A 14,813-nucleotide genomic window follows, 5' to 3' on the forward strand; every position below is an offset into this window, starting at 1 on the left:
TAGACAAATCCGTCTACACGATGATGATACGCATCTGCAAAGAATTTTTTGGCGTTTTTCCGAGTCAGATCCAATAGGTGAATACGAATTGCTCACGGTGACTTATGGCTTGACTCCTTCATCGTTCCTCGCCACAAGAACACTGAAGCAACTGGCATACGATGAACGGTCTAGACATCCCGAGGCAAGCGTGGTTCTTGAAAATGACATTTATATAGATGACCTGATTAGCGGAGCTTCGAGCATTAATGAGGCAACATTTCTGCGAAAAGAATTACAAGATTTGGCTGAGGAAGGAGGTTTTTCACTCCGAAAGTGGATTTCAAATTGTCCAAAAGTTTTGGAGGGATTGCCAATGGAAAAATTGGGTAAAGGATTGGAAATAAGCTTCGATTTAGTTTCCACGGAACAAGTAAAGACACTTGGTGTTACATGGAATCCAAGATCTGATCAGCCCCTGCTGACTTAGTGTCTCGTGGAATATCTGTGGAGGAATTACTCCAGAGTCAATTATGGAGAAACGGACCGACATGGCTAAAGCAATCCATAGATACGTGGCCAAAGGAAAGCAAGGAATTTGTTCATTCCGACCTGGATCTAGAAACCCGAAAAGCTGTTCATATGGGGACCATAATTTCTGAAACGAATGTCTTGTTCTTCCTACGCTCGGCTCTCAAACCCTTACTGCGCATTGTAGCTTATTGCCTCCGTTTCGCACATAATTGTCGCCAACCTCATGCAGCTCGTCGATCCCCATTCTTAGAAGCGAATGAAATTAACGTTGGAAAACTGGCTTTGGTGCGCCTTGTACAACTAGAATGTTTTCCAGAGGATATTAAAAATTTACAAAAGCATCATCAGGTATCGAACAAATCTCCACTGAAACTTCTCAATCCCTTTGTAGATCAAAATGGGGTCATAAGAGTGGGTGGACGCCTGCGTCAGTCAGACGTAGATTTTATTTAATTGCGATCAGTAGAACGACAGACAGCATCCAGAAATATACGTGCGTGAAGATCGAATTTCATCGAATATACTGTTTTAAAATTTGAGAGCGTAGTTTTGAAAATCCCAAAAAGGAAACCCTACCGTTGAGACAATGTTTATTCTCGATACGCGATTCAGCCTCGAACCTCTGAAAGCGAACAGGATGCATTTTGATGGACGATGAAACATACGTAAAAGACGATTTCGGACAAATAGGTAACAAATTTTACCTTGCCAAACGCAAAGGGGATGTTGCGGATAGGTTTAAATTTGTTTACCCAGATAAATTTGCCCATAAGTCGATGATTTGGCAAAACTGTGGAGAGAAGACAAAGGTTTTCATTACTGGGGCAACAATGAATGGAAAAGCTTACAAGGAGTATTGCCTTCAGGATTTTGCCATTCACTCAATCACACAAAGGTCCGGTGAAGTTCTGGCCTGACTTGGCAGGTTGCCATTAAAGCCGGGATGTCGTGAAGCGGTATAAGGAGAACAAGATCGATTTCATTGATAAAACTATCAATCCACTAAATTGTCCGGAGTTTTACTCAATCGAGAGATATTGGGAAATTATCAAAGGACAACTGAAGAAATGTGGCAGAACCATAAAAAAACCAGCTCAAGTAGAGAAGTGGTGGAACAAGATAGCTGATGGGTTGTATCACACGAAAGGTTCGAAAATTCATCCGAACTTTTGACGAATAATATTCATGTTTTTCACCTTCAAAGTTCAACCAACAAACCAACAAAATTACATTCTTCCATTTTTTGTGTTGTTTCAATGCTGAGAAATGTTCTATTTTATGCGACCAAGATCTAACTGAAAAAACTTTAAAAACAAAACGGATGATCGAAGAAAAAATGGTATACAACAGCAACTCAATATTTGTGATTAAAAAAATTATAGGAGGTTGTGTCCAGGACACGACCATTTCGTTGACGTAGAACTACGCTGTTATTTTGTTCAAGTCGCTTTTTAATAACTTCGGATATTATTTCACACATACACACACACACTCTTATCTGCGCTTTGCGCTCTTCTCAACAGAAATCCTTTCTATTAATATTTCCAGTCCCGATTAGCTTAATTGTCATCCTTGGTGGAGATCGTTTTGTTATTGTCATGCGAAACCAAATGACACGTGATATTCCTGAACAATTATTTTCTTGGTGAGCCGATGATAGTCTAGTTTGATGATTCCCCACACAATTGTGGTTCATAGCCTTAATGGAATGGCGTCAGTTTGATGTAATGATTGCAATGCCAGAGACTTCAGCGAGTAAGTAATTTATCGCGTCCACAGCTTAATCCGAAACGAAGACATATGATGACGCAAAACAAGGAAGAACAAGCGATGTTCATTGCTTCGTATCTAGAATGATCTGAAAGTTTGCTTCAGCGAGATCCAATATTTATGCTGCAGAAAAATATTCCCCTTCGTTCTTCTTCTTCTTCTTCTTCTTCTCTTTGTTCACGGTGACCTTAAATCATTCCCCTTCGTTGGTCTCCGATAAGTTGCTCGTTATTGACGGCATGGGTAGGGAAGCTCACAAATGAGCAGAACAAATGTATAGGAAAATGAAATGCTTCCAGTTTTCATCAATTTAAACCGTTTACACATCAGGGGATTGTAATATATAGCATAAAAAACAAATCTTAGAAGATTTCCGATTCGTTTGGTATGTAATTCGTCTAAATCCGTTCGCGACAAAAATAGTTATTAACGTTAACTTTATTTCAGAAAATCGTGACCTAGTTTATGATTTGGCACCCTTCATGAAAGACGTAGTTCTACGTCAAAAAATAATACAAAATAATAATAATACACACGCGTAGAACATTAAATGTACCGTCATTCAGCTTGGAACGAATTTTGCCCAGATATCGAAAAAAGATTCATCGAATTTGTGGTATGATTGCTCCCATGACTGTTTGTCATTAAGCATTCTGAGTTATTTTTTCTTATCTCCATCAGCTTCGTAGTATGCAGACTCTGATTTGACGGCCTTCATTAATGTACAGGGTTTTCCAACTTTAAATTCCGAAAGTAAATTTAAATAAAACACACTTAGAATTCGAATTTCAATGAAAATTTTATTTCAAATTAAAGTTTGGTTTATGCCATTATGTGTGAAATACAACATCATTCAAATGTCCACCTAGGGCTTCCTCGCACACCTTGATCCGGAACAGTTAATTTTCGATGACTTTTCGGCATATATGGGGCGGTATCTCGGTCATAACTTCACGAATGTTGTCTTTCAAATGTTCAAGAGTTTGCGGAGAGTTGGCATAGACACGATCTTTCGCATAACCCCACAAAAAAAGTCTACCGGGTTCAAATCGCATGATCTGGACGGCCACTTGGCATCACCAAAACGCGAAATTATGCGTCCCTCAAATTTCGTTCGCAATATGGCCATGTCCGGTCGTGTTGTGTGGCACGTGGCGCCGTCCTGCTGAAACCACATGTCATCCGTATCCATATCTTCAATTTGTGGCAAAAAAAAAGGTTAACATGCGGCCATAGCGCTCACCATTCACAGTTACCGTCTCGCCGTCCTCATTTTCAAAGAAATACGGCCCGATTACTCCATCAGACCATAATGCGCACCAAACAGTAACTTTTGGCGGATGGTTTGGCCTCTCAACAATCACGTGTGGTGTTCTGAGCCCCATATACGGAAATTTTGGGTGTTCACATAGTCACCGAGCTCGAAATGTGCCTCATCGCTGAAGAAAATTTGATGCGAAAATTCAGCATTTTGCTGCTGTTGTTCGTTCACCCAATCGACGTATTCCCGACGCATTCCATGGTCACCACGCTCTAATTTTTGTACCAGTTGGACTTTATATGGATGTAGGTGCAAGTCCAAATGCAAAATTCGCCGCAATGATGTGTTTGACAAGCCCAATTGCTGAGCACGCCGTGGAATCGAAACATTCGGGTCATCCTCCACACTGGCAGCAACAGCAGCAATATTTTCGGCCGAACGCACATTACGATGATGCACAGGTTTCACAATATCCGCTACGCATCCAGTTTGTTCGAATTTACGCACTACATTAGTGATTGTGTGCTCTGTAGGCCGTCCATGACGACCAAAATCCGTCCGTAATGCTCGAAAAACATTTGCCAGGTTTTCATCATTTTTATAGTATAATTTAACAAAATTAACACGTTGTGCGATGCTAAAACGATCCATATTGTAGGCAGACATTCAACTAACGATATGACGCTTTGGTTGACAGCTATGTCAAACGGTTGTCAGCGCAGGGCTGTATACTTCCGGAAGCCCGAAATGGAAAACCCTGTACATCCGTTCGAAACATTTGATCTTGATTTTTTTTGCAGCTTGCAGATTTCTCGACTCCTTTAGCCGCTTCTCGAGGGGCTCTTTGATAGAAAGTGCACTTGAGTAATCTGAACCAATGAATGCTTCTGATGTGGCTCCATTATCGTAGTCTGCTCCAGCTCATGATTTTTGACTATTAGCTGCAGATTTTCCAAAGCTGCAATAGCCTCAGTTCATCACAAAAACATTCCGAAGATTGACATGTTCTCTATGACGGGCTTCCATATCCTCCTTATAAATAAAATAAGGCATAATAGAACCATCGTTCCGGGACTCTTATATCGATGTTCTCTGCTTATCCAAATGCTCTAGGTGAACTGAAGAACTTCAAATAGTGTAACATCTCGTAATATTATTTCACCAATTTTCATTCGTTCGATTGTTAATTGTCAGATTGTAGATTGTAGTAAAATGTAGATTGGCAAAATGCCAAATTACTCGTCCTGATTGTTCGGTTTGCTGGATAATCGCAAAGATACGATTTCGCACAGTGCCGAACACAACAAATTCTCTTGCAGCGAGCAGAAATCCCATGGTCGAACGATAAATTATTCATCGGTCTGTTTGATCATATATAAATTATGTATTGACTCAATGATTGATAATGGTCGTGTGTATCCATAATCCACCGCGCCATTCAAGCCAGCACTAATGAAGATATAACGTAATTCATCTCTCTTCTCGGAAGAGGCGGCGGCCAAGGCGAAAGTTTCCCTGCTTATGTCAGTTCCGAATCGTGCCATATGTTGGGGCATAAATGCATGCCCCCAGGGTGGCGATTCGAGATATCATCCCATGCAAAAAAAATGTTCTTTTCGGTTGTCACTTCGAATGTGTTTTGTTTAGTGCGATCTAGTTTTTTATCGTTTTATTTCCGTTTTTTGAAGAGGCCAAATGATATGGCACAAAAGTGCTTCTCTGAAGTGATGTATTAACTATAGGCCTGGAAATGATAAGAGCTTCTGAGTAGTTACATTAATGTTGTAAGCACGATAAACTTCTTCAGAACAAAAAGTTTTAAGTTTCATTCTGTTTTCCCCGTGGAAAAGAAGATGTGATAAAAAAAGAAAAACGTTATCCCGTTAAATAAGATTGTTTATCACTTGCTGATGACAGATGTCGCTATAGCGTTTTAAGAAGGGTGATTACAGAGTTACTGTTTATGCATAGTTATCAATTTTTCAGTCAATTATACTGGACTGTCCGTCATTACGGAGCGGATTCCGCTGAATCCGCTTCTTAACTTTCATCACAATTTCGTTTATAACATAAAAACCACCCATCATCCTCAATATCAAAACGAAATTAATAATTCTAAAAACAAATTCAAATATTAAAAAGAGCATATACTCGAATATATCAGCTGTGTATTCCAAAGTCGCATCAAAGACATTTTGAGACTAGGTAGACTTGTTTACTCGTAAACAATATTCTTTCAATGAACAGTTCTGCGATTGGACCCATGATCGTAAGTAAGAAAACGTGAACGTTTGGAGGTATTGATAACAAAATATAGACGGGCGGAACGAACCGGGTCAGCTAGTAACTTATATAAAGAAATCTGATTTTTTATAATTAAACACCAAATTCTAAATGAAACTTATTTAAAAAAATACATTTAAAAGACAATACAAGTAACAAGTAAGCACCAAGCAATGGTTCTGAATCTATATCCGCATGGAGAAAATTAAACAAGTGCTTGCTGTGCTTTATATGCTCATATAGGGCGAATATAATGCAAATGCTAAAAAGGGGGCTAGGGGTTTTGAAATGCTACAGTCTGAATAGTTCGGTGAATATTGGTTGATTTTCAGAATGTTCAGATCTAATTACATGATATTTTAAATTTGGACAGATTAATACTCATCTGTATAATGATACAGCCATTCCACGCCAAACCGATATAGTGGTTCTCAGATTTTTGTGAAAAGTGGTTGTTTTGTTCTTTATCGCAAAACATTTGACCCGAATATTTTTTTATTTTTTCATTAGGGTAACCATTTCCATTTTAGGGTTGTCCAAAAAATCAACTTTTTCCTCTTTTTTCCAAAAATGACTTTTTCCAAAAAATAATAACTTTTGAACTACTAGATCGATTCAGATGATCGACATATCAAATTAAAGCCAATCACCTGGTGTTTTTTGAAAAAAATACTATACCTGCGGATAGTCTGAATTCTGCTCTCGTTATTTTTGATTGTATTCGTTTTTTTATTGTTTTCATAATCTCAGGACCAAAGGCGCTATATTTTTTTAATATTTTTTCTGAAAAGCTGATGATTTTTCACATAACATATGTCGAAACCAGAGAGGTGCTGTTTTTCGTTTTTGAGTTATGATTTTTCAAAGTTAACCGATAGTTCGAAAAATCAATTTTTTCCACTTTTTTCCAACACAAAAATTCTTTTGACCTACTCGACCGATTCAGATGATCGACACATAAAATTAAAGCCAATTAGATAGTCTTTTTTGATAAACATTAGACTTGCGAGAAAAACGCGAGATTTCGTAGTTATTGATTGTATTAGTTTTTTATAGTTTACATGGTTTCGGGATCAAGGATGCTTTATATATTTTTTCTTGAAAGCTTTTTCTACATAACATATCCATAAATCAGAGATGTGTTATTCTTCGTTTTTAAGTTATGATTTTTTAAAGTTAACATGTTTTCATTCTTCGTTCAATATTTCTATGCGACTAGACTGGATGTATGCGACTAGAATTCAATGAACTGGCAAATGTGTCATTTTTTTTTAAACAGGCTAGCTAATTGGATTTAATTTGATATATCGATCATCTGAATCGGTCTAGTATATTTTTTAATTTTCGCTCATTTTTCGTCGGCCTATTTCCGCCACTTCAGTGCCAATCACCGACATCAGGGATGCGACTCCACCTGTTCCTACCTATCAGACTCAACAACTCATGAGCCGGGCCAACTTCTTTTACTTCCCCTCCGAAGGAAGACGTAACCAGAGATTTTTCGCCTCAGAAAATCCCAACGACGCCAGCTGGGATTGAACCCAGGCCGATCGGATTGTGAGGCTGTTACGCTAACCACATAACCACTGGCGCCATCAGATTCGGTCCAGTAGTTCAAAAGTAACAAATTTTTGAAAAAAGTCGTTTTCGGAAAGAAAGTGTAAAATGATTTTTTGGACCATCGGTCAATTTTGAAAAATCATAACTCAAAAACGAAAAAAACGCCTCTCTGGTTTCGACATATGGTATGTGCTTTCAGCTTTTCAGAAAAAAAGTAAAAAATATATAGCGCCCTTGGTCCCGAGACTATGAAAACAATGAAAAACGAATGCAATCAATAATAACGAGAATAGAATTAGAATTTTCTGCAGGTGTAGTATTTTTTCAAAAAAGACCAGCTTTAATTTGAAACATAAATTTTGGCATAACTCAAGAACTAATCAATAAAATGGTATCAGCTTGGTATATAGAGGTTTTAGGGATCGATTAACGTTTCCATGGTGGTTCGACACCGCTCCCCCCTCTCTAAGGGGATGCTGCCATACAAATGAAACACAAATTTCATTTCGAGAACTAATCAAGCAAATCGAGCCAAATTTGGGATGTGGAGGTTTCTATGGTGAATCAACACTGCTCCCCTCTCTCTAAGGGAAAGGGGGGCTACCATACAGATGAAGCATAAGTTTCTGCAAAACTCAAGAACTAATCAAACAAATCGAACCAATTTCGGTATATGGAGGTTGTAGGGCGCAATAAATGTTTCTATGATGGTTTGACACTCCCCCCTCCCTAACGGGGGGACTTCATTATTCCAGAATCAATCACGCAAACGGAACCAAATTTGGGATGTGAGGGTTTTTGGGTACGAAAAATGTTTCTATGATGGCATGACACTCCTCTCTCCTCTGGAATAGAGGGGGATCCTATAAAAATAATACAAATATTTCAATCAAACATATTCCAATCAAACAGGACAATTGAAAATTTTCGGAAAACTCTGAAGAAATTGGGAAAATTTGCGAAAATTCAATTTTCATATGTTCCACAACGAAATTGATCTTTGTTCGAAAGTGGGAATGGATTTTAATGTGATAAAACTCACTCCTATAGCTTCTTCTATTTTATAAATAAAAATGGATCGCCGAACGTGTTGATAAGAGCAAAACTCGAGAAAGGAATTGTCCTATTTAGGGCTGTCTTTATTCTATCCATATTTTCTGTATCAATTTATTCCATGTAACGCAGAAACATGCTATTTGCAAGTGGTTGAACGAGAATTGTATCTGAAAATAAACTGATATTATAAAGACGAGTTTTGGTAGAAGAACTAGGAATTTTATAGTAAAAGCTAATTTTGAAGGGTAGATTAGAAGATCAATCAATGAACAGTTCTGCGATTGGACCCATGAACGTGCGTTTAGTAAGAAAACGTGAATGTTTGAAGGTATTGATCAAAAAATTAATTTTAGGCGGGACGAAGTTTGCGTGGCCAGCTAGTACAATATATATTTTCAGATGATAATAAAACATTTGCGAAATTCAAAAGGCTCATAGAGTGTGGATGTGTTCACCAATCAGTAAAATATTGTTTTCTGTTCCAGACCGAACATGCCAACGTCATGGTCTTGGTTCAGCACTGTTGTCAGCTGTTCTTCATGACTAACTTCGGGATCAATTTTATCCTGTACTGTGTAAGCGGCCAAAATTTCAGGTATTCTAAGTTATTTCACTTTGCCATGATGGTTTTTACTAATGATTTTATAATTTATTTGACAGAAAAGCAGTTTTCGGAATGTTTCGGAAGCGAAGCATGAGGCAAATCAACCAGGAGCAGGCCTCCGGTACGCAAATTTCGGGTAAGTTGAAGATATAGTACATTGGTGGTGTCCTTGTTTTATTGTATTCACATGAACTTGAATCACACGCAGTGTTTCACAGATCAACAGATATATGTATTTTGATATTGTACATCCCAACTGTTTCGATATTTGGTGATGTAATTTCTACAATTCTGTACAATTAATCAAAATCTGAATTCTATTCCGAACCATGTAATGAATAATCCTGTGTAACAGGATCTCTGTTGAAAAGTTGTGCGAAGATTCCATATTTCATAAGTTCAATCCACTGAGACTGTTTTACTTGTTAATGGCCTAAATGAATGAGCAATAGGTTCCACTATATATAGCGTGAAGTACAGCATAGCTACAAGCACGGGACAAGAACTAATCGAAAAGTTACTCACAGAAGGATGAAGCCTGAGGGATATAGCCAATTTTACCGGACGCTCCCTTGCCACAGCAAGAGATGTATTTCGAAACTCTACACAATCTGTGAATGAAAATAGGGGTATGAAGCGTAAAACCATACCATAAGAGAACCGTTTGATCCCGCGTTGATGGAGAAGGATTATTTTAACACTATCACAATTGTGAAAGAAAGCAGCTTGACGTCAGCAACAGACTAATTTAGTGAAAGTGACCTGTTCGAGTTCACAAAAGGTTGTCGGTTATTCCGATAAAGTGTATGAAGTGTGGTGTTTCATTCACAAAAGGAGTAACAATCAATCTCTTCAGAGGGACAGTAGACACTATTTAGGAATATAAATTCCTACTTTTTGAGCGTAATAAATAGTGTTTACTGATTTCCTTGCAAAGCGCGAAATGTGGTCTCATCAGAAGTATTATTGTATTAAAATTTATTGACAATTTTCGCTCGTATCAAATTTGGACATGGGTGACGTACTGGTCGAAATTATTTTTACTTGAAAGAGCAATTATACATAACTTGTGAGATTATGAAAAATGAACAAGATTTATTAATTTTTTTTGTGAGCTTTAGATACAGCCTCCCATGCCAAACCGATATACTGGTTCTCAGATTTTCGTGAAAAGAGGTATTTTTGTTCCTTTTCGCAAAACATTGGACACGTAATTTTTTTATTTCTTCGTTAGGGTGACCATTTTAGGGTGGTCCCCTTTTTAAAAAATGACTTTTTTTTAATCATAACTTTTGAACCACTGAACCGATTCAGATGATCGACATATAAAATTTAATCCAATGCGCTAGTCTTCTTTGGAAAAATATCACATCTATCACAAAAAAAAATATTTTGTTTTTGTAATTATAGATAGTGAGCGCTGTATTATTCATATTTTTTATTGGAAGCTGAGGATTTTTTACAGAACATATGCAAAACTCAAAGATGTGTTTCTCTTCATTTTTAAATTATGATTTTTTATAATTATCTTGTTTCTAGTCTTCGTTCAATATTTCTATGCGAATTTTTACTGTTTGTTCATGTAGTCTCTAGCATTAATATATTAACACGTTGAGCTCAACGTCGGCCCCTGGGCCCTTTTTGGTAGGAAATTGCTCACTGACCGGTACAAAATAATGAAATAAAAATACATACGGTTTGTTTTCGGATTTTTCACAAAATGTGACTACTTTCTAGTTGAATTGCTGACTATTTTCTATTTATACAATAAGTATCTTTGGGAACTGGGACCGACACTGATATTATGCAAAAGCTCTTGATGCGCGCTGAATGGAAAGCGCATCGAGAAAAAATCGGGGCTTAACGTGTTGATATAGGAAAAGCTCTGGAATAAATATGTAGCAACTATAACTAAGATACCGTTCTGAAACATATTTCGGACGCTTAAGGCATATGATGCAGAAAACAGATCTCAACTTTATGCACATAATACCTGGTTGATATTTTCAATAAATTAGTTCAATATGCTTTTAAACTTTCTACTTTGGTACCTATTTGATTGAAAACATAAAAAAAACATCGAATAAAATGCTTTTCAAATCAAGCGAATAAGAATCAAACTTCGGACACCATTTACAAAAAAAATCAAATTTCAGCAATTACAGTAACCTGATACCGATGATGAGAACTGATGAAACACGAGAGAAATTTAAATATTGATAAAGGGGTAAATTCTCCGTGCTCACGCTAAGCAAACGTCAAACAAAACGATAATGAGTGGTTTTTGGATTTTGGATGGATTTTTTCCTACTATGTAATAATTCAAATGTAATTCTCGAATGAAATGATAATGAAACCATGGGATTACCCTAAAGAAGAAATTGTGATATTAATTTTATAGTTATATCATCATACATTAGGAATGTCAATATATTAGAACAAAGTGTCCGAAATATGATTCAGAACGGTACCTCACACACACTACAAATACACCTTCAGTATAAAAAGCTGCAGTCCCTGGATACTGTGCAACGAATTGATATACTAGAAAGGGACAGGTAATCGCTTGAAAAAATAGCGGAGAAAGGTTTTCTTGAGGTACTAAGAATAAGTCATGGGAATAGATTGCCATTACCTGGTTGGAGTCTGGATGAAACAAATCATCTGTAACTTATGAATAAGTTTATAGTAAGTGTATCTACTACCGTAAACCACGTTACTACGGAAAGAGAGAAATCAGATATGCAGTGTTTGGGTTTCGATCAAAATCGAATGATACACAATGTGTCATGCAAGTAATCTCTCACGAACATATAACCAAGTATGAGAGGATCATTCAGATACTTGTATGAATGACAGTAATCACTTGTGTAACATTACATGAATAAACCAAGAGAGGAACGAACACTGTTGTTTGCATATTCGAGGTGTATCAAACATCGCAAACCATTTTCGAAGCCTGCATACAAGTTTAATCCGCATATATCGTCCCGCTCTACTATAGCGAAACCCACTGCACAGACAAGTGCAAAGCAATAAATGATACAAGAAAAGATACGTCATCATTCGGTCACCATTTGCGGAGAGCAACGAATGGGAAAAGAGAGCGGTGTTGCTAGTAAACCTATGCGGTCTATATGAATATACATATTTCAAGGGTTAGCGGCGTTAAAAATGGAAAATATGATCTGTCTACGCTTCCCTTAGCCTCAATCGAGCTCAATAATCATATAGTTTGCACTCTCTGAGACTTAAAAATCAGGATCTGCTACATTAGCTGAATATGAATCATTCGCTTTGCGTAGTCCGTACGATCCTGCTGTTTCATGATGCATGGAGAGGTCGATATGCATATGTTAGAGGCAAAGAAGAAAATAAACTTTCTGCACCCGAAGCGTATATGATGGTTCTGCTTGTGTTTCGGTGTATCATGAAGTGCGAACCGATGCAGAGTTGTCTCGTTCTCTTTTGTGTCGTGATTTGCAGCACGTAACAACAAAAAATGCCGCTGGGGGAAATGATTTGTGTATGATCATATTTGAACGAACGAAAGCGATTTTTTCAGTGAATAGATCATTTGGCAAACACTGCAGATATGATTCGAAAGAAATATACCGTTTTGTCTCATATTCTGAACATATAAGCTTTGATGGCCATTAAACAGTGTCTCATAACTCAAAATGATACTCTTTCGCGAAATTATTTTGATTTTTAGATACAACAGAACCTTCTTTTTTATTATTAACAGCAAAAAAGCATTTTTCTAAAAACATCATAACTTTTAAACTACTGAACCGATTCATATGATCGATATATCAAATTAAAGTCAATTAGTCTTTTTTGGAAAAGGGCCAAGTCTATAACCCAAAGAATGTCAGTAAATCTCAACGAGTAATTTCTAAGACATTTGGCATCTTTTTTTAAAGCCTATATTTTCGGTGATCTTTCGTTTTTCAAAAAATCTCAAATTTTAACGTTTGTGGCACGAGTAAATAAGTCCGAATGAGCTAATATTTTGCATAAGGTATATTATCGTGCAAATCAACATTTCGTAGCAAGTTCCTATTGAAAAATCGAGATAACTATTTTTATTGGCACCCAAAACCATACTTTTTGTTTCGTACTTCGAAAAATAAGTCCCAGAGTGTCGATTTTTGACAATTTTTTTTTCGAGATTATTTTGATCTCGACGTTTCATGCAATTTCAAGACATTTGACATCGAATTTTTTGTTCGATTTTGATTGATTTGGGTGATTTTTCGATTTTTAAAAATATCAAACATTGACCACTTTGCGCCTCTTTCCCTTAAGTGCGATTGGGCTGATATTTTGCATTGAGTGTTTTTTCGAGGTGGTGAACATTTTTAATGGGGTAACTTTAGGAAATTCGAGATGGCCATTTTCATTGGCACTCTAATAAACACCTTATAAAATGATCACGATCACGACAAAAGGTGGAGGGATATTTAATCCATTGTGGTTGGAGGTGACACTGTCCTAGACCAGCTGGCGGGCGCCTCGGAATACCTACGTGGGCGACCGGTAGACCGCGGACTACCGTTTGGCCATCCCTGGCATATATCGTCACGTTCTAGCCATAACAAATAACCGCTGCACAGACAAGTGCAGAGCGATAAATGATACAAGAAAAATTACGTTATCATTCGGTCACCATTTGCGGAGAGCGACGAATAGGAAAAAAGCTAAAACGAGAGAGTTTTTGTTCCTCACTGGAACGGTGTTGCTAGTAAATCTTTGCGGTCTATATGAATATACACAGTGCATTCAAAATGTTCCGGGTCTATTTTTTAAAACAAAGGAAAAACAAGATACTCAAAAGATTATATATTAGTTTTCTACATAGAGGCTTTCTCTTCCCACACAAATTCTTGAGCGTTCGTAGAGGTGTCGGAAGGCGCGTTTAAACTGCTCAGCCGGTATAGAGTTCACAATACGCGTCACATTTCGTTGAATGTCTGGAACATCGTCAAAACGGTCCCCTTTCATAGCGTTCTTTAGCTTGGGAAACAAGAAAAAGTCTGCCGGGACGAGGTCCGGAGAAAAGGTGGGATGGATGCTGACAGTCACCTTTCGTTTGGCTAGAAACTTTGCACTTTTTGAATGCACTGCGTATATTGCAAGGGCAGCGTTAAAAATGAAAAACATAATCTGACTACCCTTCCCTGAGTATCTAGCTAGCAAAATTTTCTCATAGTTTGTACTCTCTGACAATTATGGCTCAGGATCTGCTGCATTAATTGAATATGAATCATTCGTTTTGCATTGTCCGTATGATCCTACTGTTTCGTGATGCATGGAGAGGTTCTACATGTAATGAGTTAGAAGCAAATACGAATATAAATTTTCTGCACCGAAACCGTTCATGACGGTTTTGGTTTGCTTGCTCGTGTATCATAAAGTACGAACGGAAGCAGAGTAGTCTTTTTTCTTTTTTGTGTCATGATTTGTAGCACGTAAAAGCAAAACAATGCCACTGGGGGATATGGTTTCTGTAAGATCAAATTGGAACAAACAAATGCGAATTATTTAGTGGAACGGTCAATCGGCAAACACTGACTACAGGCATGAATATGAATGTACGGCTTACATGTTCAAGCAGAGAATTCCCATTTACAATCATCTTAACGGGTGTTAAATAAAAAATAAGAATTTTTTCAATTTTTTATGCTCCTCCGTGTACTCCGGCGACCTCGTCTTCTTCCTGCAGACGATGCCTTCCATCTTGAGGGTCCGATGGATCAATAC

The 14,813-nt window shown here is 37.4% G+C and overlaps 1 protein-coding gene across 1 annotated transcript in view; it reads left to right on the plus strand.

The window, feature by feature from the left end:
* Window positions 1–14,813, plus strand: part of LOC129769269 (growth hormone secretagogue receptor type 1-like) — a 233,770-nt gene that overhangs the window by 172,486 nt on the left and 46,471 nt on the right. The window contains exons 5-6 of the mRNA XM_055771394.1: window positions 8,929–9,038; window positions 9,104–9,183. Of these exons, the coding sequence (XP_055627369.1) occupies window positions 8,929–9,038; window positions 9,104–9,183 (190 nt within the window). The remainder of the gene's footprint in view (window positions 1–8,928; window positions 9,039–9,103; window positions 9,184–14,813) is intronic.

This window comes from Toxorhynchites rutilus, chromosome 2 (assembly GCF_029784135.1).
Source record: "Toxorhynchites rutilus septentrionalis strain SRP chromosome 2, ASM2978413v1, whole genome shotgun sequence".
Taxonomy (NCBI): domain Eukaryota; kingdom Metazoa; phylum Arthropoda; class Insecta; order Diptera; family Culicidae; genus Toxorhynchites; species Toxorhynchites rutilus.